At 42.3% G+C, this 23,539-nt stretch overlaps 1 protein-coding gene across 4 annotated transcripts in view; it reads right to left on the bottom strand.

Moving 5' to 3' along the window:
- LOC133624412 (sodium/calcium exchanger 1-like) overlaps window positions 1-23,539 on the bottom strand; it is a 61,027-nt gene that overhangs the window by 29,186 nt on the left and 8,302 nt on the right. For all 4 annotated transcript variants that reach the window (XR_012051261.1, XM_061987937.2, XM_061987936.1 and 1 more), the window contains 7 exons: window positions 22,610-22,713; window positions 18,621-18,775; window positions 18,388-18,556; window positions 18,214-18,331; window positions 14,787-14,887; window positions 14,517-14,731; window positions 13,745-13,853 (listed from right to left, as the gene is read on the bottom strand). Coding sequence is in view for 3 of the 4 variants with exons in the window: in XM_061987936.1 (XP_061843920.1) it covers window positions 13,745-13,853; window positions 14,517-14,731; window positions 14,787-14,887; window positions 18,214-18,331; window positions 18,388-18,556; window positions 18,621-18,775; window positions 22,610-22,713 (971 nt within the window). In the remaining variant the exon portion in view is untranslated. The remainder of the gene's footprint in view (window positions 1-13,744; window positions 13,854-14,516; window positions 14,732-14,786; window positions 14,888-18,213; window positions 18,332-18,387; window positions 18,557-18,620; window positions 18,776-22,609; window positions 22,714-23,539) is intronic.

Raw genomic sequence — 23,539 nt, 5'->3', positions numbered from 1 at the left:
TCTAAAACTCCCAGATTCAGACACTCGGCACCATCTAGTACGGTGGCTTCCACAGATAGCAGGCTCATCAAAATATTTGATTTATTATTATTATACATCAATATATAAAATACATGTAATATAGTGCATACTACATTTTGTATTATATTATACATCATTATTGTTATGTATCAATATATATATAATATACATTACATAATATACATCATGTAATATAATACATAAGACATGACTTTATACAAATTGATGATGAATAATAATGATACATCCATATATGTATAATTATACATTACATTATTTATATTATGAATTATATGTATTCATGTATAATAATAATAATGATCCATAAATATCTATAATACATATGTAATATAGTACATATTACATAATGTATTATATTATATATCATTATTGTTATAATACATTAATATATAAAATTCATAATTTACATAATGTAATATAATACATATTAGATATATTTATGTATCATTATTATTATACATAAATATTACATAATGTAATATATTACATATATTAATCTATGTTACGTTTTATATATATATATATATATATATATATATATATATATATATATATATATACACACATATACATATAAACACACATATATACACACACATACACATACATATATACACACACATACATATACATGTATATACACTTGTATATATACGTGTGTATATATACACACACATACATATACATGTATATACACTTGTATATATATGTGTGTATATATACACGTATATATATATATACACATATATACGTGTATATATATATACACATATATACGTGTGTGTATATATACACATACATACGTGTATATATACACACATGTATACACGTGTGTATATATACACATGTATATATGTGTATATACACACACATATATATATATATACGTGTATATATATACATATATATATTTGTAAATATATACATACATACGTGTATATATAAACATATATATGTATATATACACACATATATATATGTATGTGTGTGTATATACACATATATATATATACACACATATATATGTATATACACACATATATATGTATATATACACATATATATACACACATATATACGTGTATATATACACATATATATACACACGTGTATATATACACACATATATACACATGTATATATACACATATATATACATGTATATATACACATATATATATATATACGTGTGTATATACAGGTAAAAGCCAGTAAATTAGAATATTTTGAAAAACTTGATTTATTTCAGTAATTGCATTCAAAAGGTGTAACTTGTACATTATATTTATTCATTGCACACAGACTGATGCATTCAAATGTTTATTTCATTTAATTTTGATGATTTGAAGTGGCAACAAATGAAAATCCAAAATTCCGTGTGTCACAAAATTAGAATATTACTTAAGGCTAATACAAAAAAGGGATTTTTAGAAATGTTGGCCAACAGAAAAGTATGAAAATGAAAAATATGAGCATGTACAATACTCAATACTTGGTTGGAGCTCCTTTTGCCTCAATTACTGCGTTAATGCGGCGTGGCATGGAGTCGATGAGTTTCTGGCACTGCTCAGGTGTTATGAGAGCCCAGGTTGCTCTGATAGTGGCCTTCAACTCTTCTGCGTTTTTGGGTCTGGCATTCTGCATCTTCCTTTTCACAATACCCCACAGATTTTCTATGGGGCTAAGGTCAGGGGAGTTGGCGGGCCAATTTAGAACAGAAATACCATGGTCCGTAAACCAGGCACGGGTAGATTTTGCGCTGTGTGCAGGCGCCAAGTCCTGTTGGAACTTGAAATCTCCATCTCCATAGAGCAGGTCAGCAGCAGGAAGCATGAAGTGCTCTAAAACTTGCTGGTAGACGGCTGCGTTGACCCTGGATCTCAGGAAACAGAGTGGACCGACACCAGCAGATGACATGGCACCCCAAACCATCACCCAACCATGCAAATTTTGCATTTCCTTTGGAAATCGAGGTCCCAGAGTCTGGAGGAAGACAGGAGAGGCACAGGATCCACGTTGCCTGAAGTTTAGTGTAAAGTTTCCACCATCAGTGATGGTTTGGGGTGCCATGTCATCTGCTGGTGTCGGTCCACTCTGTTTCCTGAGATCCAGGGTCAACGCAGCCGTCTACCAGCAAGTTTTAGAGCACTTCATGCTTCCTGCTGCTGACCTGCTCTATGGAGATGGAGATTTCAAGTTCCAACAGGACTTGGCGCCTGCACACAGCGCAAAATCTACCCGTGCCTGGTTTACGGACCATGGTATTTCTGTTCTAAATTGGCCCGCCAACTCCCCTGACCTTAGCCCCATAGAAAATCTGTGGGGTATTGTGAAAAGGAAGATGCAGAATGCCAGACCCAAAAACGCAGAAGAGTTGAAGGCCACTATCAGAGCAACCTGGGCTCTCATAACACCTGAGCAGTGCCAGAAACTCATCGACTCCATGCCACGCCGCATTAACGCAGTAATTGAGGCAAAAGGAGCTCCAACCAAGTATTGAGTATTGTACATGCTCATATTTTTCATTTTCATACTTTTCAGTTGGCCAACATTTCTAAAAATCCCTTTTTTGTATTAGCCTTAAGTAATATTCTAATTTTGTGACACACGGAATTTTGGATTTTCATTTGTTGCCACTTCAAATCATCAAAATTAAATGAAATAAACATTTGAATGCATCAGTCTGTGTGCAATGAATAAATATAATGTACAAGTTACACCTTTTGAATGCAATTACTGAAATAAATCAACTTTTTCAAAATATTCTAATTTACTGGCTTTTACCTGTATATACATATATATACATGTATAATACATATATACGTACACATATATTTGTATATAAACACATATATATAAATATATATATATATATATATATATATATATATATATATATATATACATATATACAGTATATGTATTTATACACATATATATGTATATATACACACATATGTATATATGCACATATATATATACATATATGTATACACACACACACACACACACACACACGCATTCACACATTCACACATACATACATACATACATACATACATACATATATATATAATGTGTTGATGGATTCAAAATACAAATGCAGTAAAACTTACCTGCAACTCTTTTGATCACTCTGTATATATTACTACTCCACAAACTACAGTACTACTACTCCACAAAGTACAATAGTACTACTACCACACAATGTACAATAGTACTACTACACAAAGTATAGTATTACTACTACACAAAGTACAATAGTAATACAACACAAAGTCAAGTATTAGTACTACTACACAAAGTACAGTATTACTACTACACAAAGTACAATACTACTACTACACAAAGTACAGTATTACTACTACACAAAGTACAATAATAATACTACACAAAGTACTGTATTACTACTCCACTAAGTACAATAGTACCACTACACAAAGTCAAGTATTAGTACTACTACACAAAGTACAGTAGTACTTGTACACGAAATACAGTATTATTAGTACACAAAATACAATAGTACGACAAATACAGCACCACTACAAAGTAGTACAAAGTACAGTATTACAATTACAAAAAAAGGAGTACTACAACTACACCAAATACAGTACTACTACTACACAAAGTACAATAGTACTACTACACAAAATCCAGTACTGCTACTAGCAAATACAATAGTACTATAAAAGAAAACACAGTAATACAACTCCCCCAAATATAATACTACTACCGCAAACACACTACTACTACTTCAGCAAACACACTACTCCTACTCCAGCAAATTGAGTATTACTACAGTACTATTACACAAAAGGTAGTACTACTACTCTAGCAAACACAGTACTACTACTCCAGCAAACAGTACTATTACAGAAAAGGTAGAACTACTACTCCAGCCAACGAGGTATTGCTACATAAAAATAGTACTATTACAGCAAAGGGAGTACCACTACTCCAGCAAACAGTACTACTACAGTAAAGGTAGTACTACTACTCCAGAAAACAGGCTACTACTCCAACAAACGGGGTGTTACTAGAGTACTCCAGCAAAGGCAGTAATCCAACAAGTAGAAAGTAGAAAGTATGAGAATGGAAGATCAACCAGCAGACTCACCACTGATGATGTCATTGGTGGATGGGCGGAGCCAAGATGGTCCCGCCCCTGCAAACACACTTTGGGGGGTGGCAGATAAAACACCCTTAAAGCAGCTGATAACATTCTAAAGATGGCTGCCAGTGAACGTCTTATCAGCGCTTGGTGAGGACACCACCAAATAAGGTCTCCACTTTATGTTAGCGATAGCGACTAACAAGGTCTGAACTTTATGTTAGCGATAGCGACTAATGCGACCATATAAGGTCTCAACGTTATGTTAGCGATAGCGGCTAACGCGACCAACAAGGTCTGAACTTTATGTTAGCGATAGCAACTAACGCGACCAACAAGGTCTGAACTTTATGTTAGCGATAGCAACTAACGCGACAAACAAGGTCTGAACTTTATGTTAGCGATAGCGACTAAGACGACAAACAAGGTCTCAACTTTATGTTAGCGATAGCAACTAACGCGGCAAACAAGGTCTGAACTTTATGTTAGCGATAGCAACTAACGCGACAAACAAGGTCTGAACTTTATGTTAGCGATAGCGACTAATGCGACCATATAAGGTCTCAACGTTATGTTAGCGATAGCAGGCTAACGCGACCAACAAGGTCTGAACTTTATGTTAGCGATAGCAACTAACGCGACAAACAAGGTCTGAACTTTATGTTAGCAATAGCGACTAACACGACAAACAAGGTCTCAACTTTATGTTAGCGATAGCAACTAACGCGGCAAACAAGGTCTGAACTTTATGTTAGCGATAGCAACTAACGCGACAAACAAGGTCTGAACTTTATGTTAGCGATAGCGACTAACACAACCAACAAGGTCTGAACTTTATGTTAGCGATAGCAACTAACGCGACAAACAAGGTCTGAACTTTATGTTAGCGATAGCAACTAACGCGACCAACAAGGTCTGAACTTTATGTTAGCGATAGCGACTAACATGACCAACAAGGTCTGAACTTTATGTTAGCGATAGCGACTAACACAACCAACAAGGTCTGAACTTTATGTTAGTGATAGCAACTAACGCGACAAACAAGGTCTGAACTTTATGTTAGCGATAGCGACTAACACGACAAACAAGGTTTGAACTTTATGTTAGCAATAGCAACTAACGCGGCAAACAAGGTCTGAACTTTATGTTAGCGATAGCAACTAATGCGACAAACAAGGTCTGAACTTTATGTTAGCGATAGCGACTAACGCGACAAACAAGGTCTGAACTTTACGTTAGCTATAGCGACTAACACGACAAACAAGGTCTCAACTTTATATTTATGTTAATGTTAGCAATAATAGGAAGATAGTCTCACGTCATTGCTCTCCTGATGTAGAACTATTAACTATAAAATGCAGGCCATTTTATTTACCCGGGAATTCAGTGCTATGATCTTCACAGCAGTATACATTCCTCCCACTGCTAACACCAAAGAAGCTTTGAATGCTTTGTACTGCTCCATCAATGTACTGCAATCTACACATCCAGAGGGAGTTTTCATCGTGGCAGGGGATTTTAACCAAGCTAACATGAAAACTGTGTTCCCTCATTTCCATCAATACGTGAATTTTGCAACCACGGGTGGAAGCAAGCTGGACTTGGTTTATAGTAATATTAAACAGGCGTATAAAGCTGCACCACGCCCCCACCTCGGCTCCTCAGACCATCTATCTGTGATGCTAATTCCTGCATACAAGCCCCTGCTGATCAGGAAGCAAGCTACAGTGAAGCAGGTTTGGTTGTTATCATCAGTCATCAACAATTGAGAACAGAGAAATGGATATTGGAACAGTGTAGGTCTGACTTGGTAGGATATGTACAGCAAGTAGTGGACATAGAGAGCGAGAGAGAGAGAGCGAGAGAGAGCGAGAGCGAGAGCGAGAGCGAGAGCGAGAGCGAGAGCGAGAGCGAGAGCGAGAGCGAGAGCGAGAGCGAGAGCGAGAGAGAGAGAGAGAGAGAGAGAGAGAGAGAGAGAGAGATCAGAAAGCATAAAAATAAGTATTTACATTTGATTATTTACATTTGATTATTTACAATCTGGGGAGATGGGATGTGGTGGGGGAAGGGGGTTAGGCTAGGGTTGAAGTTGCCTGGAGGTGTTCTTTTAGGGCGGTTCTGAAGGAGGATAGAGATGCACTTTTTCTTAACACCTGTTGGGAGTGCATTCCACATTGATGTGGCATAGAAGGAGAATGAGTTAAGACCTTTGTTAGATGGGAATCTGGGTTTAACGTGGTTAGTGGAGCTCCCCCTGGTGTTGTGGTTATGGCGCTCATTTACGTTAAGGAAGTAGTTTGACATGTACTTCGGTATCAGGGAGGTGTAGCGGATTTTATAGACTAGGCTCAGTGCAAGTTGTTTTACTCTGTCCTCCACCCTGAGCCAGCCCACTTTGGAGAAGTGGGTAGGAGTGAGGTGTGATCTGGGGTGGAGGTCTAGAAGTAATCTGACTAGCTTGTTCTGGGATGTTTGGAGTCTAGATTTGAGGGTTTTGGAGGTGCTAGGGTACCAGGAGGTGCATGCGTAATGGAAAAAGGGTTGAACGAGAGTTCTCGCTAGAATCTTCATGGTGCTTTTGTTGACCAGAGAGGAGATTCTATAAAAATTAACTTTGTTACAAGTTTAACTTATCTGAGTCCCAAATTAACTTTTTAGTTACAAGTTTAACTTACCTGAGTCCCAAATTAACTTTTTTGTTCCAAGTTTAACTTATCTGAGTTCCAAATGAACTTTGTTACAAGTTTAACTTATCTGAGTCCTAAATTAACTTTTTAGTTACAAGTTTAACTTATCTGAGTCCCAAATGAACTTTGTTACAAGTTTAACTTATCTGAGTCCAAAATGAACTTTTTAGTTACAAGTTTAACTTATCTGAGTCCCAAATGAACTTTTTAGTAACAAGTTTAACTTATCTGAGTTCCAAATGAACTTTGTTACAAGTTTAACTTATCTGAGTCCCAAATGAACTTTGTTACAAGTTTAACTTATCTGAGTCCAAAATGAACTTTTTAGTTCCAAGTTTAACTTATATGAGTCCTTTTTGTTACAAGTTTAACTTATCTGTGTCCCAAATGAACTTTGTTACAAGTTTAACTTATCCCAGTCCAAAATGAACTTCATTGTTACAAATCTAACTTATCTGAGTCCTTTTTGTCACAAGTTGAACTTATCCCAGTCCAAAAGGAAGCTTAAGTTGAAATGTTTTTATTGAATCTTGCCATGGTTTCAACAGATGAAAGTGATCCGAGATCACTTCCTGGATGGTGTCAGGTCATCTCCATGCTAGCTCGGTGGTTAGCGTCCAACTTCCTGTGCCTGCAGAGGACAAAGTCCACTTAGTGGTCATCCCGGCCTGCGGGGGAAGTTATGGACTCACCTTCCCTTCTCCACGTCCACCACGTCCTCAGGCAGCTGCACGTTGAAGGTCTCTGGTAGGAGGAAGACCAAGCCTCCACTCACTGTGCCCATGAGGGCCAGGATGAGGGGCGGCAGGAGGAGCCAGGCGTCCTCCAGCAGCACTATCATGGGCGCCAAGGAGCTGCCCATGCGAGCCAGACAGGAAGTGTAGCCCAGCCCGCACTGCCTGTCCAGTCACAGCCGCTTCAATTAGCTACACATGCTAACTCAGCCAAGGAACAACACAAACACTTTATCTAGGTAGCACTCATGCTACCCAGTGACTGCTCGCTGACTGCTCGCTGTTACGAAAAAGCTAAGTATCGTTCTATCTGTGTGCTTTTGATTGTTTTGCAGCTTTCTTTACTACTTTCCAAACATATTTAGTAGTCCTATTTAACTTGCAAATCACCCGATCTCTGTCTCACCACCCCTCCCTCAGCTAGCTAGCTGCTAAGCTAATGAAGCTAACGTGGAGAAAGGCGGCGCCGGTTGCCGGTCAAAAGGAATCTACTCCTGCACACCGCGACCACTTCTCGGAAGACAGCAGGAACTTCACTCGGTGACAGAAAATACCGTGAGTATGGCTTCCTGCGCTTCGTGCACCTTACTCATGGATAGGCTGGCTCTGCTAGAGGGCCGTGTGCGCCAGTTAGAGCAGAGTAATCTCGTAACTTTAGATGTTGCGGACACATCTGCTAGCGTTAGCTGTAGCGAGCTAACTAGCCCAGTTTATAGCAGTCCTAAGCGACCTATAAGCTACGGTGTACCGGTTGAGACGCATAAAAGATTTAGCCCTTTAGCTACACCCCAGTCTACCGGGCACCACACCTTAGTCAGGGGACTCCATCACCCAAATTATAAAACTTAGCAAACCAGCCACCTACTCAGTGGCCTAGTGGTTAGAGTGTCTGCCCTGAGATCGGCAGGTCGTGAGTTCAAACCCCGACCGAGTCATACCAAAGACTATAAAAATGGGACCCATTACCTCCCTGCTTGGCACTCAGCTTCAAGGGTTGGAATTGGGGGTTAAATCACCAAAAATGATTCCCAGGCGCGGCACTGCTGCTGCCCACTGCTCCCCTCACCTTTCAGGGGGTGATCAAGGGTGATGGGTCAAATGCAGAGGACAAATTTCACCACACCGAGTGTGTGTGACAATCATTGGTACTTTAACTTTAAGTGTAATCCCGGGGCCAGAGCACCGGACATTGAAGCTAATCTTAGGGACCTAACTCACAACAGGCCTAGTAAACACGTACGACAGGCTAATCGCACCACAAGTTATGCGAAAATAGTTGTACACGTTGGCTCCAATGACACTAGGATGAGACAGTCAGAGATTACAAAGAGAAACATAGCCAGGGCCTGTGATCTCGCTAGAAAGATGTCCAGGCATCGAGTAATTGTCTCTGGCCCCCTGCCTGCGAGAGGCAATGATGAGAGATATAGCAGATTAGTCTCGCTTAACAAGTGGCTGGCTAGCTTCTGTAGACAACAGGGACTAACGTTTATTGATAATTGGCCTTCTTTCTGGGGCAAACCAGGCTTGCTGATGAGAGACGGCTTTCACCCTAACCAAGAAGGCGCCATCACCCTGGCTAGGAACATAGACTACTGTTTGAGTCACACTTGACTAACTACACTAGAGCAAGCCCGGTCACAGGCAATTACAGAGCCTGCTAGTCCGGGTGAGGAGTCAGTTAAGCTAGAACTAGCCAGCGCCCGGCTGGATAATTCCTGTACGCATAGCAATTCTCTTAGAATAATACACAATTCACATAATGTTTTTTTCTGCAGTGACTGTGTCAGAGGTGGACGTGCATTCTACTGACGTGGCAAATTATGATGCGTTCAGTTTATCGCAGCACCAAGCAGACAATCTGAAAATTCCCGTCATATCAATTCCTAGATATGGTCGAAACTATTTAAAGTGCACTACGCATAATGAACGCAACATTATTAATATTGCTACTATGGATAATTTCAACAAAAACTCGTCAAAACAGCCCAATACCTATAATATGGGCTTTTTAAACATAAGATCATTGTCTCCCAAAACGTTATTAGTTAATGAGGTCATTAGAGACAACAATCTTAACGTCATTGGTCTTAGCGAAACCTGGCTCAAACCAGAAGATTTTTTTGTGCTAAATGAGGCATCTCCTCCTAACTATACGAATGCACACATTGCCCGTCCCCTTAAAAGGGTTGGGGGGTGGGGGGTCGCACTAATATACAATGAAAACTTTAACCTCACTCCTTACCTAAATAATAAATATAAATCAATTGAGGTGCTTACTACGAGGTCTGTCACACCGCTGCCTCTCGACCTGGCTGTTATCTACCGCCCCCCAGGGCCCTACTCGAACTTTATCAATGAATTCTCAGAGTTCGTTGCTGATCTAGTGACGCACGCAGACAATATAATCATAATGGGGGACTTTAATATCCATATGAATACCCCATCGGCTCCTCAGTGCGTGGCGCTCCAGACCATAATTGATAGCTGTGGTCTTACACAAATAATAAATGAACCCACGCATCGCAACTGTAATACGATAGATCTAGTGCTGGTCAGGGGTGTCACCACCTCAAAAGTTATGGTACTCCCGTGTACTAAAGTAATGTCCGATCATTACTTTATAAAATTCGAAGTTCTGAATCGTTGTCAACAAGCTAATAATAATAACTACTATAGCAGCCGCAACATTAATGCCGCCACAACGATGACTCTTGCTGACCTACTGCCTTCGGTAATGGCACCATTCCCAAATTATGTCGGCTCTATTGATAACCTCACTAACAACTTTGACGATGCCCTGCGTGAAACCATTGATAGTATAGCACCGCTAAAACAAAAAAGGGCCCCTAAAAGGCGCACTCCATGGTTTACAGAAGAAACCAGAGCTCATAAATTATCATGTAGAAAGTTGGAACGCAAATGGCGCGCGACCAAGCTTGAGGTTTTCCATCAAGCATGGAGTGATAGTTTAATAACTCATAAACGCTAAAGCTAAATATCACTCAAATCTCATCCGCCTCAACAAAAATTATCCTAACATTTTGTTTATTACAGTAGTATCGCTAACCCAACAAGGGACTCCTCCCAGTAGCTCCACCCACTCGGCCGATGACTTTATGAATTTCTTTAATAAGAAAATTGAAGTAATCAGAAAGGAGATTAAAGACAACGCATCCCAGCTACAACTGGGTTCTATTAACACAGATACGACTGTGTATAATGCGGATACTGCAATACAAAATAGTCTCTCACTTTTTGATGAAATAACATTAGAGGAATTATCACGGCGTGTAAGTGGGATAAAACAAACAACATGTTTACTTGACCCACTTCCTGGGAAACTTATCAAGGAGCTTTTTGTATTATTAGGTCCTTCAGTGCTAAATATTATAAACTCATCACTTTCCTCTCGTTTGAGTCACACATTAAGAGTGTTACTAAAACAACTCACTCGTTTGAGTCACACATTAAGAGTGTTACTAAAACAACTCTCTCGTTTGAGTCACACATTAAGAGTGTTACTAAAACAACTCACTCGTTTGAGTCACACATTAAGAGTGTTACTAAAACAACTCTCTCGTTTGAGTCACACATTAAGAGTGTTACTAAAACAACTCTCTCGTTTGAGTCACGCATTAAGAGTGTTACTAAAACAACTCTCTCGTTTGAGTCACACATTAAGAGTGTTACTAAAACAACTCTCTCGTTTGAGTCACACATTAAGAGTGTTACTAAAACAACTCACTCGTTTGAGTCACACATTAAGAGTGTTACTAAACAGCCTTCTTTCATCTCCGTAATATCACTAAAATTCGTTCCATTTTGTCCACCAGTGACGGTGAGATCATTATTCATGCGTTCATTACATCTCGTCTCGATTACTGTAACGTATTATTTTGGGGTCTCCCTATGTCTAGCATTAAAATATTACAGTTGGTACTAAATGTGTCTGCTAGACTTTTGACAGGAACAAGAAAGTTTGATCATATTACGCCTATACTGTATATACCTTATATACATATATACCTCTATATATATATATATATATATATATATATATATATATATATATATATATATATATATATATATATATATACACACTGGCTCACCTGCACTGGCTTCCTGTGCACTTAAGATGTGACTTTAAGGTTTTACTACTTACGTATAAAATACTACACGGTCTAGCTCCGTCCTATCTTGTCGATTGCATTGTACCATATGTCCCGGCAAGAAATCTGCGTTCAAAGAATTCCGGCTTATTAGTGATTCCCAGAGCCCAAAAAAAGTCTGCGGGCTATAGAGCGTTTTCTATTGGGGCTCCAGTACTATGGAATGCCCTCCCGGTAACAATTAGAGATGCTACCTCAGTAGAAGCATTTAAGTCCCATCTTAAAACTCATTTGTATACTCTAGCCTTTAAATAGACCCCCCTTTTTTAGACCAGTTGATCTGCCGTTTCTTTTCCTGTCTCCTCTGCCCCCCTCTCCCTTATGGAGGAGGGTGACACACAGGTTCGGTGGCCATGGATGAAGTGCTGGCTGTCCAAATTCGGGACCCGGAGTGGACCGCTTGCCTGTCCATCGGTTGGGGACATCTCTGCGCTGCTGAGCTGTCTCCGCTCGGGATGGTTTCCTGCTGGCCCCACTATGGACTGGACTCTTACTATTATGTTAGATCCACTATGGACTGGACTCTCACACTATTATGTTAGATCCACTATGGACTGGACTCTTACTATTATGTTCGATCCACTATGGACTGGACTCTCACTATTATGTTAGATCCACTATGGATTGGACTCTCACTATTATGTTGGATCCACTATGGACTGGACTCTTACACTATTATGTTCGATCCACTATGGACTGGACTCTCACTATTATGTTAGATCCACTATGGACTGGACTCTCACTATTATGTTAGATCCACTATGGACTGGACTCTCACTATTATGTTAGATTCACTATGGACTGGATTTTCACAATAGTATGTCGGACCCACTCGACATCCGTTGCTTTCAATCTCCCCAAGAGAGTCATTCACATCGACGTCCCACTGAGGTGAGTTTCCCTTGCCCTGATGTGGGCTCTGTACCGAGGATGTCGTTGTGGCTTGTGCAGCCCTTTGAGACACTTGTGATTTAGGGCTATATAAATAAACATTGATTGATTGATTGATGCTAACTAGTCTGAGATAACCTAACGCATGACAGGCTAACATGACCAATTAACTCAACAGGAAGTGAACTACAAGCTAACATATCTTTGAAGCTAATGCTAGGCTAACATGTGAAAGTGGACATGCCAGATCCACTCCGCATCCATGGTCTTATCTAAGGACAGTGGGGTAAAGCTGTGGTCTTATCTAAGGACAGTGGGGTAAAGCTGTGGTCTTACCTAAGGACAGTGGGGTATTGCTGTGGTCCTACCTGAGGACATTGGGGTATAGCTGTGGTCTTACCTAAGGACAATGGGGTACTGCTGTGGTCTTACCAAAGGACAGTGGGGTACTGCTGTGGTCTTACCAAAGGACAGTGGGGTATAGCTGTGGTCTTACCTAAGGACAGTGGGGTATAGCTGTGGCCTTACCTAAGGACAGTGGGGTACTGCTGTGGTCTTACCTAAGGACAGTGGAGTAAAGCTGTGGTCTTACCTAAGGACAGTGGGGTACTGCTGTGGTCTTACCTGAGGACAGTGGGGTATAGCTGTGGTTTTACCTGAGGACAGTGGGGTACTGCTGTGGTTTTACCTAAGGACAATGGGGTACTGTTGTGGTCTTACCAAAGGACAATGGGGTATATCTGTGGTCTTACCTAAGGACAGTGGGGTATAGCTGTGGTCTTACCTAAGGACAGTGGGGTATAGCTGTGGTCTTACCTAAGGACAGTAGGGTATTGCTGTGGTCTTACATAAGGGCAGTGGGGTATAGCTGTGGTCTTACCTAAGGACAGTGGGGTACTGCTGTGGTCTTACCTAAGGACAGTGGGGTATAGCTGTGGTCTTACCTCAGGACAGTGGGGTACTGCTGTGGTCTTACCTAAGGACAGTGGGGTATAGCTGTGGTCTTACCTAAGGACAGTGGGGTATAGCTGTGGTCTTTCCTAAGGACAGTGGGGTATAGCTGTGGTCTTACCTAACGACAGTGGGGTATAGCTGTGGTCTTACCTAAGGACAGTGGGGTAGAGTTCCGCCGAGTACAGGAAGGCAGTAGTGAAGGCCGCCTCACAGAAGCCTTTGGCCAACACGGCGATACAGGTGCGCACCTGCCACAACTCTGAATCAGGAGACAAAGGTGACACAGGTGTGAGGAGACAAATGTGACAAATGTGTGAGGAGACAATGTTGGCACAGGTGTGAGGAGACAAAGGTGACACAGGTGTGAGGAGACACACGTGACACAAGTGTGAGGAGACACAGGTGAGAGGAGACAAAGGTGACACAGGTGTGAGGGGACACAGGTGACACAGGTGTGAGGTGACAAAGGTGACACAGGTGTGAGGAGACAAAGGTGAGACAGGTGTGAGGAGACAAAGGTGACACAGGTGTGAGGGGACACAGGTGACACAGGTGTGAGGAGACAAAGGTGAGACAGGTGTGAAGAGACAAAGGTGACACGGGTGTGAGGAGCCAAAGGTGACAGGTGTGAGGAGACAAAGGTGACAGGTGTGAGGAGACAAAGGTATCAGGTGTGAGGAGACAAAGGTGAGACAGGTGTGAGGTGAGACAGGTGTGAGGTGAGACAGGAGTGAGGAGACAAAGGTGAGAAAGTGTGAGGTGAGACAGGAGTGAGGAGACAAAGGTGAGACAGGAGTGAGGAGACAAAGGTGACACAGGTGTGAGGAGACAAAGGTGAGACAGGTGTGAGGTGAGACAGGTGTGAGACAGGTGTGAGGTGAGACAGGTGTGAGACAGGTGAGACAGGTGTGAGGTAGGTCACCTAGTGGGATGGTGGTGTTGAGGGCAATCAGAAGTCCAGTGGTGATCAGGAAGCTGGCCTGGCCATTGCGCCGTCCAATGCGGTCCAGCAAGAAGTAGGCGAGGATCTTGGCGGGAGGTTCGATGGCGGCGTAGATTAAGTGAGTCAGGTAGATGTTGACTCCAAAGCCTGAGATCCTCAAGCTGATGGCGTAGTACAGGAAGCCCACGGAAAACCTGCAACACACCGCCATCAGTCTGCAGGTCAAAGGTCAGCCAAGGCTGCCTTTACCAGAAGACTCCCGAGACCAGCGTGATCTTCCTCAACTCAGGTGTGGTGAACAGTTGCAGGTAGGAGTGCGACACCTGGGGCAGCGTCACCAGGGTCACCAGCTGCAACAAAGGGGCTTTCATGTGAAAGGGCCACAGGAAGGTGCAACAAAGGGGCTTTTCGTGTGAAAGGGCCACAGGAAGGTGCAACAAAGGGGATTTTCATGTGAAAGGGCCACAGGAAGGTGCAACAAAGGGGACTTTCATGTGAAAGGGCCACAGGAAGGTGCAACAAAGGGGTTTTTCATGTGAAAGGTCCATAGGAAGGTGCAACAAACGGGCTTTTCATGTGAAAGGTCCACAGGAAGGTGCAAAAAAAGGGGCTTTTCGTGTGAAAGGGCCACAAGAAGGTGCAACAAAGGGGATTTTCATGTGAAAGGTCCACAGGAAGGTGCAAAAAAAGGGGCTTTTCGTGTGAAAGGGCCACAAGAAGGTGCAACAAAGGGGATTTTCATGTGAAAGGGCCACAGGAAGGTGCAACAAAGGGGTTTTTCATGTGAAAGGTCCATAGGAAGGTGCAACAAATGGGCTTTTCATGTGAAAGGTCCATAGGAAGGTGCAAAAAAAGGGGCTTTTCGTGTGAAAGGGTCACAGGAAGGTGCAACAAAGGGGATTTTCATGTGAAAGGGCCACAGGAAGGTGCAACAAACGGGCTTTTCATGTGAAAGGGACACAGGAAGGTGCAACAAATGGGGCTTTTCGTGTGAAAGGGCCACAAGAAGGTACCACAAAGGGGCTTTTCGTGTGAAAGAGCCACAGGAAGGTGCAACAAACGGGCTTTTCATGTACAAGGGCCACAGGAAGGTGCAACAAAGGGGCTTTACTTGTGAAAGGTCCACAGGAAAGTGGAACAAATGGGCTTTTGTGTGAAAGGGCCACAAGAAGGTGCAACAAAGGGGCTTTTCATGTGAAAGGGCCACAGGAAGGTGCAACAAACGGGCTTTTCATGTGAAAGGGACACAGGAAGGTGCAACAAACGGGCTTTTCATGTAAAAGGTCCACAGGAAGGTGCAACAAAGGGGCTTTTCATGTGAAATGGCCACAGGAAGGTGCAACAAACGGGCTTTTCATGTGAAAGGTCCATAGGAAGGTGCAACAAGGGGCTTTTCATGTGAAAGGTTCACAGGCAGGTGCAACAAAGGGGCTTTTCATGTGAAAGGTCCACAGGAAGGTGGAACAAAGGGGCTTTTTGTGTGTAAGGGCCACAAGAAGGTGCAATAAAGGGCTTTTCATATGAAAGGGCCACAGGAAGGTGCAACAAACAGGCTTTTCATGTGAAAGGGCCACAGGAAGGTGCAACAAACGGGCTTTTTAGGTAAAAGGTCCACAGGAAGGTGCAACAAAGGGGATTTTTATGTGAAAGGACCAAAGGAAGGTGCAACAAAGGGGCTTTTTGTGTGAAAGGGCCACAGGAAGGTGCAACAAAGGCGCTTTTCATGTAAAAGGTCCACAGGAAGGTGCAACAAAGGGGCTTTTCATGTGAAAGGTCCACAGGAAGGTGGAACAAAGGGGATTTTCGTGTGAAAGGGCCACAAGAAGGTACCACAAAGGGGCTTTTCATGTGAAAGAGCCACAGGAAGGTGCAACAAACGGGCTTTTCATGTAAAAGGTCCACAGGAAGGTGCAACAAAGGGGCTTTACATGTGAAAGGTCCACAGGAAGGTGGAACAAAGGGGCTTTTGTCTGAAAGGGCCACAAGAAGGTGCAACAAAGGGGCTTTTCATGTGAAAGGGCCACAGGAAGGTGCAACAAACGGGCTTTTCATGTGAAAGGGACACAGGAAGGTGCAACAAACGGGCTTTTCATGTGAAAGGTCCACATGAAGGTGCAACAAAGGGGCTTTCATATGAAAGGGCCACAGGAAGGTGCAACAAAGGGGCTTTTCATGTAAAAGGTCCACAAGAAGGTGCAACAAAGGGGCTTTTCATGTGAAAGGGCCACAGGAAGGTGCAACAAACGGGCTTTTCATGTGAAAGGGACACAGGAAGGTGCAACAAACGGGCTTTTCATGTAAAAGGTCCACAGGAAGGTGCAACAAAGGGGCTTTTCATGTGAAATGGCCACAGGAAGGTGCAACAAGGGGCTTTTCATGTGAAAGGTTCACAGGCAGGTGCAACAAAGGGGCTTTTCATGTGAAAGGTCCACAGGAAGGTGGAACAAAGGGGCTTTTTGTGTGTAAGGGCCACAAGAAGGTGCAATAAAGGGCTTTTCATATGAAAGGGCCACAGGAAGGTGCAACAAACAGGCTTTTCATGTGAAAGGGCCACAGGAAGGTGCAACAAACGGGCTTTTCATGTAAAAGGTCCACAGGAAGGTGCAACAAAGGGGATTTTTATGTGAAAGGACCACAGGAAGGTGCAACAAAGGGGCTTTTTGTGTGAAAGGGCCACAGGAAGGTGCAACAAAGGCGCTTTTCATGTAAAAGGTCCACAGGAAGGTGCAACAAAGGGGCTTTTCATGTGAAAGGTCCACAGGAAGGTGGAACAAAGGGGATTTTCGTGTGAAAGGGCCACAAGAAGGTACCACAAAGGGGCTTTTCATGTGAAAGAGCCACAGGAAGGTGCAACAAACGGGCTTTTCATGTAAAAGGTCCACAGGAAGGTGCAACAAAGGGGCTTTACATGTGAAAGGTCCACAGGAAGGTGGAACAAAGGGGCTTTTGTCTGAAAGGGCCACAAGAAGGTGCAACAAAGGGGCTTTTCATGTGAAAGGGCCACAGGAAGGTGCAACAAACGGGCTTTTCATGTGAAAGGGACACAGGAAGGTGCAACAAACGGGCTTTTCATGTGAAAGGTCCACAGGAAGGTGCAACAAAGGGGCTTTTCATATGAAAGGGCCACAGGAAGGTGCAACAAACAGGCTTTCCATGTGAAAGGGCCACAGGAAGGTGCAACAAACTGACTTTTCATGTAAAAGGTCCACAAGAAGGTGCAACAAAGGGGCTTTTCATGTGAAAGGACCACAGGAAGGTGCAACGAAGGGGCTTTTTGTGTGAAATGGCCACAGGAAGGTGCAACAAAGGGGCCTTTTGTGTGAAAGGGCCACAGGAAGGTGCAACAAAGGGGCTTTTCTTGTGAAAGGGCCACAGGAAGGTGCAACAAAGGGGCTTTTCATGTGAAAGGGCTACAGGAAGGTGCAACAAAGGGGCTTTTCATGTACAAGGGCCACAGGAAGGTGCAACAAACGGGCTTTTCATGTAAAAGATCCACAGGAAGGTGCAAGAAAGGGGCTTTTCATGTGAAAGGTCCACAGGAAGGTGGAACAAAGGGGCTTTTCGTGTGAAAGGGCCACAAGAAGGTGCAACAAAGGGGCTTTTCGTGTGAAAGCCACAGGAAGGTGCACGAAAGAGGCTTTTCATGTAAAAGGGCCACAGGAAGGTGCTGACTTACGTCCGCTTCCAGCTTGCCGGGGTCCTTCCTGTTCACCTTGGCGCAGCGCAGCAGGAGCTGGCGGGCCTCACCACTCCTGCCCTTGGTCAGCAGCCAGCGGGCCGACTCGGGCAGCCACCTGGACAAGGTTACTTGAGGTCAAAGGTGAGGACAGGTGGCGGAGGCGACTCTTACCAGCAGCTGAAGAGAGAAAGCAAGCAGGGCGCCGTGACCGCCAGCATCAGGTGGCGCCAGTCTCGGATGACGTAGGCGAGGAGGGCGAGCAGCATGTTGCCCACGCACCACGCCAGGCTGATCCCGGTGCTCATTAAGTTGCGATGCTCCACGTCTGTCCACTCCAAGCCTGCGCGCCACAGCACGTTAGCCACAAGCTAGCTAGCATGCACATGATCGCGTGTGCCTCTCACCCAGGACCGTGCTGATAATGGACATGCCGCCAAGTCCGGCGCCACTGATCACCCGCAACACGGCGAACATGATGTAAGAGTTGGAAAAAGCCGAAGTCACGCCCATCGTGGTGACGCCCGCCAACGCCATCACCAACATCCGCTTACGTCCGAACCTGCAACACCAGCACTTTCTGTACAATCCTTAAACACATCTATTCTAAAGCCTAAATAAATGCTTGCACAAGTCAGCCAACAACGGAGCTCATTGGCGTATTCGGACTATAAAGTGCTCTAAAAAACATCCAAAAGGTTTTATATAGACACTAAGTATATATGTAGTATCTAGTACCATTTATAATAACATGTCATATTTACATATTGTCATCATACTGTGAGTATATAAGTAGTTTCTAGTACCATTTATAATAACATGTCATATTTACATATTGTCATCATACTGTAAGTATATATGTAGTATCTACAAACCCCGTTTCCATATGAGTTGGGAAATTGTGTTAGATGTAAATATAAACAGAATACAATGATTTGCAAATCATTTTCAACCCATATTCAGTTGAATATGCTACAAAGACAACATATTTGATGTTCAAACTCATAAACTTTATTTTTTTTTGCAAATAATAATTAACTTAGAATTTCATGGCTGCAACACGTGCCAAAGTAGTTGGGAAAGGGCATGTTCACCACTGTGTTACATGGCCTTTCCTTTTAACAACACTCAGTAAAGGTTTGGGAACTGAGGAGACACATTTTTGAAGCTTCTCAGGTGGAATTCTTTCCCATTCTTGCTTGATGTACAGCTTAAGTTGTTCAACAGTCCGGGGGTCTCCCTTCTGCTATTTTAGGCTTCATAATGCGCCACACATTTTCAATGGGAGACAGGTCTGGACTACAGGCAGGCCAGTCTAGTACCCGCAATCTTTTACTATGAAGTCACGTTGATGTAACACGTGGCTTGGCATTGTCTTGCTGAAATAAGCAAGGGCGTCCATGGTAACGTTGCTTGGATGGCAACATATGTTGCTCCAAAACCTGTATGTACCTTTCAGCATTAATGGCGCCTTCACAGATGTGTAAGTTACCCATGTCTTGGCCACTAATACACCCCCATACCATCACACATGCTGCCTTTTACACCTTGCGCCTATAACAATCCGGATGGTTCTTTTCCTTATTGGTCCGGAGGACACGACGTCCACAGTTTCCAAAAACAATTTGAAATGTGGACTCGTCAGACCACAGAACACTTTTCCACTTTGTATCAGTCCATCTTAGATGAGCTCAGGCCCAGCGAAGCTGACGGCGTTTCTGGGTGTTGTTGATAAACGGTTTTCGCCTTGCATAGGAGAGTTTTAACTTGCACTTACAGATGTAGCGACCAACTGTAGTTACTGACAGTGGGTTTCTGAAGTGTTCCTGAGCCCATGTGGTGATATCCTTTACACACTGATGTCGCTTGTTGATGCAGTACAGCCTGAGGGATGGAAGGTCACGGGCTTAGCTGCTTACGTGCAGTGATTTCTCCAGATTCTCTGAACCCTTTGATGATATTACGGAGCGTAGATGGTGAAATCCCTAAATTCCTTGCAATAGCTGGTTGAGAAAGGTTTTTCTTAAACTGTTCAACAATTTGCTCACGCATTTGTTGACAAAGTGGTGACCCTCGCCCCATCCTTGTTTGTGAATGACTGAGCATTTCATGGAATCTACTTTTATACCCAATCATGGCACCCACCTGTTCCCAATTAGCCTGTTCACCTGTGGGATGTTCCAAATAAGTGTTTGATGAGCATTCCTCAACTTTATCAGTATTTATTGCCACCTTTCCCAACTTCTTTGTCACGTGTTGCTGCCATCAAATTCTAAAGTTAATGATTATTTGCAAAAAAAAAATGTTTATGAGTTTGAACATCAAATATGTTGTCTTTGTAGCATATTCAACTGAATATGGCTTGAAAAGGATTTGCAAATCATTGTATTTCGTTTATATTTACATCCAACACAATTTCCCAACTCGTATGGAAACGGGGTTTGTAGTCCCATTTATAATGTGTCCAGTGACGTGCGGTGAGGTTGATGGCTGGTGAGGCACTGACTTCATCACAGTCAGATTTACAAACATATGAACCCTAAAGAGTATCTTATTCACCATTTGATTGGCAGCAGTTAACGGGTTATGTTTAAAAGCTCATACCAGCATTCTTCCCTGCTTGGCACTCAGCATCAAGGCTTGGAATTGGGGGTTAAATCTCCAAAAATTATTCCCGGGCGCGGCGCCGCTGTTGCCCACTGCTCCCCTCACCTCCCAGGGGGTGATCAAGGGGATGGGTCAAATGCAGAGGACAAATTTCATTACACCTAGTGTGTGTGTGACAATCATTGCTACTTTAACTTAACTTTAACTTTACACATACAAACTGTAGCACACAAAAAGCACATTTAATAAAAAAAACCGTTATTATGGTCTTACCTTTACTTATAAATGAAGTCCATGCGCTGCTCCTTTTGAACAAAAGCATCGATAACTTGTTTATAGAAGTCTTCCTTATCTTTCTTCAGTTTTAAAAGTCTCTCTGTCTCGAAGGAGATCTTCCTTTAATTGTTACCTCCTGATTGGATTGAAAGTCCAGTTTAGAAAACTGTTTTATTTTAGATATGTAATCCTCCAAGTTAAAAGTCCTGGCGAGAGGAAAAAATAAACGATCGCTAACTGTTGCTGTTTGTTGTCACTTCTTCTGCAGCCGATTAGTCGCAAGAATGATCTCTGGGATCACTAGCGCCCTCTACCACCAGGAGGCGGGATTACTGCGAGCCTCAGCCAGTGCGTCTTTTGCAGCCGTTTTATGATTGCTCAGCACAAGAAATACTTTACACACATACAGTTGTTGACAAAATACACTGTACATTATATACCTCAGCTAACTAAACTATGGAAATGTATAATATAATTCATATAGCAATACAGTCTCACTGCACAGCAGGCCAGCAGTTAGCCCAGTCATTGCGCAATCCATGTTGAGGCTCAACTGGCTGGTGACTCACGACAAATGTGAAAATTCAGCGATTTTGAATAAAAATAATCTAAAACTGGCGAAGTTAAATGGAAAATAACTTTATAGTATAATCACTGGATACATATAACAATTTAATTATTTTTTTTTCTTTTTACGCTTTTTTCTTTCCATGATGGCACGTGAGGCCCCGCCTCACCTGCCTCCCCTGACTGCACGTCACTGAACGTGTCATATTTACATATTGTCATCATACTGTAAGTATGTATGTAGTATCTAGTACCATTTATAATAACATGTCATATTTACATATTGTCATCATACTGTAAGTATATATGTAGTATCTAGTACCATTTATAATAACATGTCATATTTACATATGGTCATCATACTGTAAGTATATATGTAGTATCTAGTACCATTTATAATAACATGTCATATTTACATATTGTCATCATACTGTAAGTATATATGTAGTATCTAGTACCATTTATAATAACATGTCATATTTACATATTGTCATCATACTGTAAGTATATATGTAGTATCTAGTACCATTTATAATAACATGTCATATTTACATATGGTCATCATACTGTAAGTATATATGTAGTATCTAGTACCATTTATAATAACATGTCATATTTACATATGGTCATCATACTGTAAGTATATATGTAGTATCTAGTACCATTTATAATAACATGTCATATTTACATATGGTCATCATACTGTAAGTATATATGTAGTATCTAGTACCATTTATAATAACATGTCATATTTACATATTTTCATCATACTGTAAGTATATATGTAGTATCTAGTACCATTTATAATAACATGTCATATTTACATATGGTCATCATACTGTAAGTATATATGTAATATCTAGTACCATTTATAATAACATGTCATATTTACATATTGTCATCATGATAAAAAGATGGATGCTGTGATGTGATGACATCATCTTACTTGTCAGAGAGGTATCCAAACAAGATGGCGCCCAAGGTCACCCCAAGGAAGAAGTAGGTGGCCAAGGCCTGGTTGAATGTTCTCTGCTCACACACCAGGTCCCACTGCACACACACACACACACACACACACACACACACACACACACACACACACACACACACACACACACACACATAGAGACACAGTGACACAGAGAGACATACAAACACACACATACATACACAGAGACACACAGACAAACACACGTACAGACACACACACACACACACAGACACACACACATACACACACAGAGACACAGACAGACACACAAACACACACATTCACACACAGAGACACACAAACACAGAGACACAGAAAGACACACTCTCATACACAGACACACGCACATACAGAGACACAGAGATATACACACACACACACACACACACACAAACACATACACAGACACACAGACACACACACACAGCGAGAGACACACACAGAGAGACACACGCAGAAAAACACACACATACACACACAGAGATGCACACACACACACACAGACAGACACACACACACAGAGACACAGAGACACACACAGAGACACACACAGAGACACAGAGACACACGGCACACTCAGAGACACACACACAAAGAAACACACATACACACACAGAGACGCACACAGAGAAACACACACATACACACACAGACACACACACAGAGACACACACACACACACAGAGACACACTTACACACACAGAAACACACACACACACATACATACATACACAGAAACACACACACACACAGACACATATACACACACAGAAACACACATACACAGTCAAAGACACACACACACACAGAGACACACACAGAGAAACACACACACACACAGACACACACACAGAGACACATGCAGAAAAAACACACACACACAC

Source organism: Nerophis lumbriciformis, linkage group LG27 (assembly GCF_033978685.3).
Source record: "Nerophis lumbriciformis linkage group LG27, RoL_Nlum_v2.1, whole genome shotgun sequence".
NCBI lineage: Eukaryota > Metazoa > Chordata > Actinopteri > Syngnathiformes > Syngnathidae > Nerophis > Nerophis lumbriciformis.
The sequence above is the reverse complement of the archived record's forward strand: the minus strand, read 5'-3'. Positions and strand labels throughout refer to the sequence as shown.